Genomic DNA, 2,500 nt, shown 5'->3' on the forward strand with positions numbered 1-2,500 from the left:
CGAAAATTACTTACCTACTTACCTTTGGCTGCCAGAAAGTCCTCAGAAAGTATTTTAAGGAACTTATTACGAAAATTATTTACCTACTTACCTTGTGCTGCCAGAATGTCCTCTGAATGTATTTTAAGGAATTTATTTCGAAAATTACTTACCTACTTACCTTTTGCTGCCAGAATGTATGTTAGGGGAACCTCTTACTTACTTACTCGTACCTTTCGTTACCAGAATGTATGTTAAGGAAAATCATAGAATAACCACTTAAACCTTACCGTTTGTTACCAGAATGTCCTCAGAAACCTCTTACTTGTACCTTTCGTTAGGGAATTTTATGTTAAGGAAAATCTTAAAACAATCACTTAAACCTTACCGTTTGTTACCAGAATGTCTTCAGATTATACGTTAGGGATTTTTTTTTTTTTTTTTTTTTTTTTTTTTTTTTTTTTAGCAACAATCACTTAAACCATACCTTCCACTACCATAATGCTAAGGGATATCTTACAACAATCATTTACCTACTTACCTTTTGCCACCAAAACGTCCTCAGAATGGATGTTGGGGAATTTCTTTCTGTTGTTATCATAATACTCCTTGAAGTGAGGGTTCGGGTCGACTACCACTAGCCTGCAGCCGTCGGGGTAGTGTGCGAAATTAACACCTGTGTAAGGAGGAAGAAGACAAAGAATTAATGCAAATAATAGATAAATAATGCTGCATAAGAAAAAAGAAAGAGAATTAATGAAAATAATAGAAAATAACAAATGCTGTATAAGAAAAAGAATTAATGCAAATAATAGATAAATAGCTAATGCTGCATAAGAAAACAGAAAGAGAATTAATGAAAATAATAGAAAAATAACTAATGCTGCATAAGAAAAAAGAAAGAGAATTAATGAAAATAATAGAAAATAGCTAATGCTGCATAAGAAAAAAAGAAAGAGAATTAATTAAAATAATAGATTAATAGCGAATGCTGCATAAGAAAGAGAAATGGAAAATAATAAAAAAGCTAAAGAAAGAAAGAGTATTCATGAAAATAATTGAAAATAAATAATGCTAATGCTGCATAAGAAAAAAGAAAGAGAATTAATGAAAATAATAGAAAATAACTAATGCTGCATAAGAAAGAATAGTAATGAAAATAATAGAAAAATAACTAATGCTGCATAAGAAAAAGAAAGAGAATTAATGCAAATGATTGATAAATAACTAAAGTTGCATAAGAAAAAAAGAAAGAGAATTAATGAAAATAATAGAAATATATCTAAGGCTGCAGTGAAGGAAAGAATATTAATGAAAAATAAGAAAAATAATCAATACTACAAGAAAAAGCAACGTCAGCAATTTGATGTGAAATAATAGATTAATAGCGAATGCTGCATAAGAAAACAGAAAGAGAATTAATGAAAATCTTAGAAAAATCACTAATGCTGCATAAGAAAAAAGAAAGAGAATTAATGAAAATAATAGAAAAATAATTAATGCTCCATAAGAAAGAGAATGAAAATAATAGAAAAATAGCTAAAAGAAAAAAGAAAGAGTATCAATGCAAATGATTGATAAATAACTAATGCTGCATAAGAAAAAAAGAAAGAGAATTAATGAATATTATAGATTAATAGCGAATGCTGCATAAGAAAGAAAATTAATTAAAATAATAGATAAATAAATAATGCTGCATAAGAAAAAAAGAAAGAGAATTAATGAAAATAATAGAAAATAACAAATGCTGCATAAGAAAGAGAATTAATGAAAATATTAGAAAAATCACTAATGCTGCATAAGAAAAAAAGAAAGAGAATTAATGAAAATAATAGAAAAATAATTAATGCTCCATAAGAAAGAGAATGAAAATAATAGAAAAATAGCTAAAAGAAAAAAGAAAGAGTATCAATGCAAATAATTGATAAATAACTAATGCATAAGAAAAAAGAAAGAGAATTAATGAAAATAATAGAAAATAACTAATGCTGCATAAGAAAGAATAGTAATGAAAATAATAGAAAAAATAACTAATACTGCATAAGAAAAAAGAAAGAGAATTAATGAAAATAATAGAAAAATAACCAATGATGCATAAGAAAGAGAATTAATGAAAATAATAGAAAAATAACTGATATTACATACGTAGCTTTCACTGATATCGTGCAGGATTCTATTCTTAATTTATCACTGTTGTTATATCTTATCAAATATGATTATTATCATTATTATTTACCATTATCATAATTATTGGTAGTATCATTATCATTATTATCATCCTTATCAATATAATAATCAGCATTCTCATATTATTAAAATTATCATTATTATTATCAATACAATATTCATCATTCATATTATTACTATCATCATTATCCTCTTTACTATTATTAACATCCTTTTTATCATCACTATCATTATGATCTTAAAAAAACTCACTAACATCACTATCATCATCATATTTTTCTCGGGAGAAGTGACGTCATCAACTGACCTGTCCCGACCCCGATCTCGAGAATCT

General features: G+C 26.3%; 1 protein-coding gene across 1 annotated transcript in view; it reads right to left on the bottom strand.

The window, feature by feature from the left end:
* LOC113809281 (thiol S-methyltransferase TMT1A-like) overlaps positions 1-2,500 on the bottom strand; it is a 9,292-nt gene that overhangs the window by 3,928 nt on the left and 2,864 nt on the right. The window contains exons 2-3 of the mRNA XM_070129819.1: positions 2,474-2,500; positions 521-655 (exon numbers count right to left, since the gene is read on the bottom strand). The exon at positions 2,474-2,500 is cut by the window's right edge and continues 134 nt beyond it. Of these exons, the coding sequence (XP_069985920.1) occupies positions 521-655; positions 2,474-2,500 (162 nt within the window). The remainder of the gene's footprint in view (positions 1-520; positions 656-2,473) is intronic.

Source organism: Penaeus vannamei, chromosome 2 (assembly GCF_042767895.1).
Source record: "Penaeus vannamei isolate JL-2024 chromosome 2, ASM4276789v1, whole genome shotgun sequence".
NCBI classification, from domain to species: domain Eukaryota; kingdom Metazoa; phylum Arthropoda; class Malacostraca; order Decapoda; family Penaeidae; genus Penaeus; species Penaeus vannamei.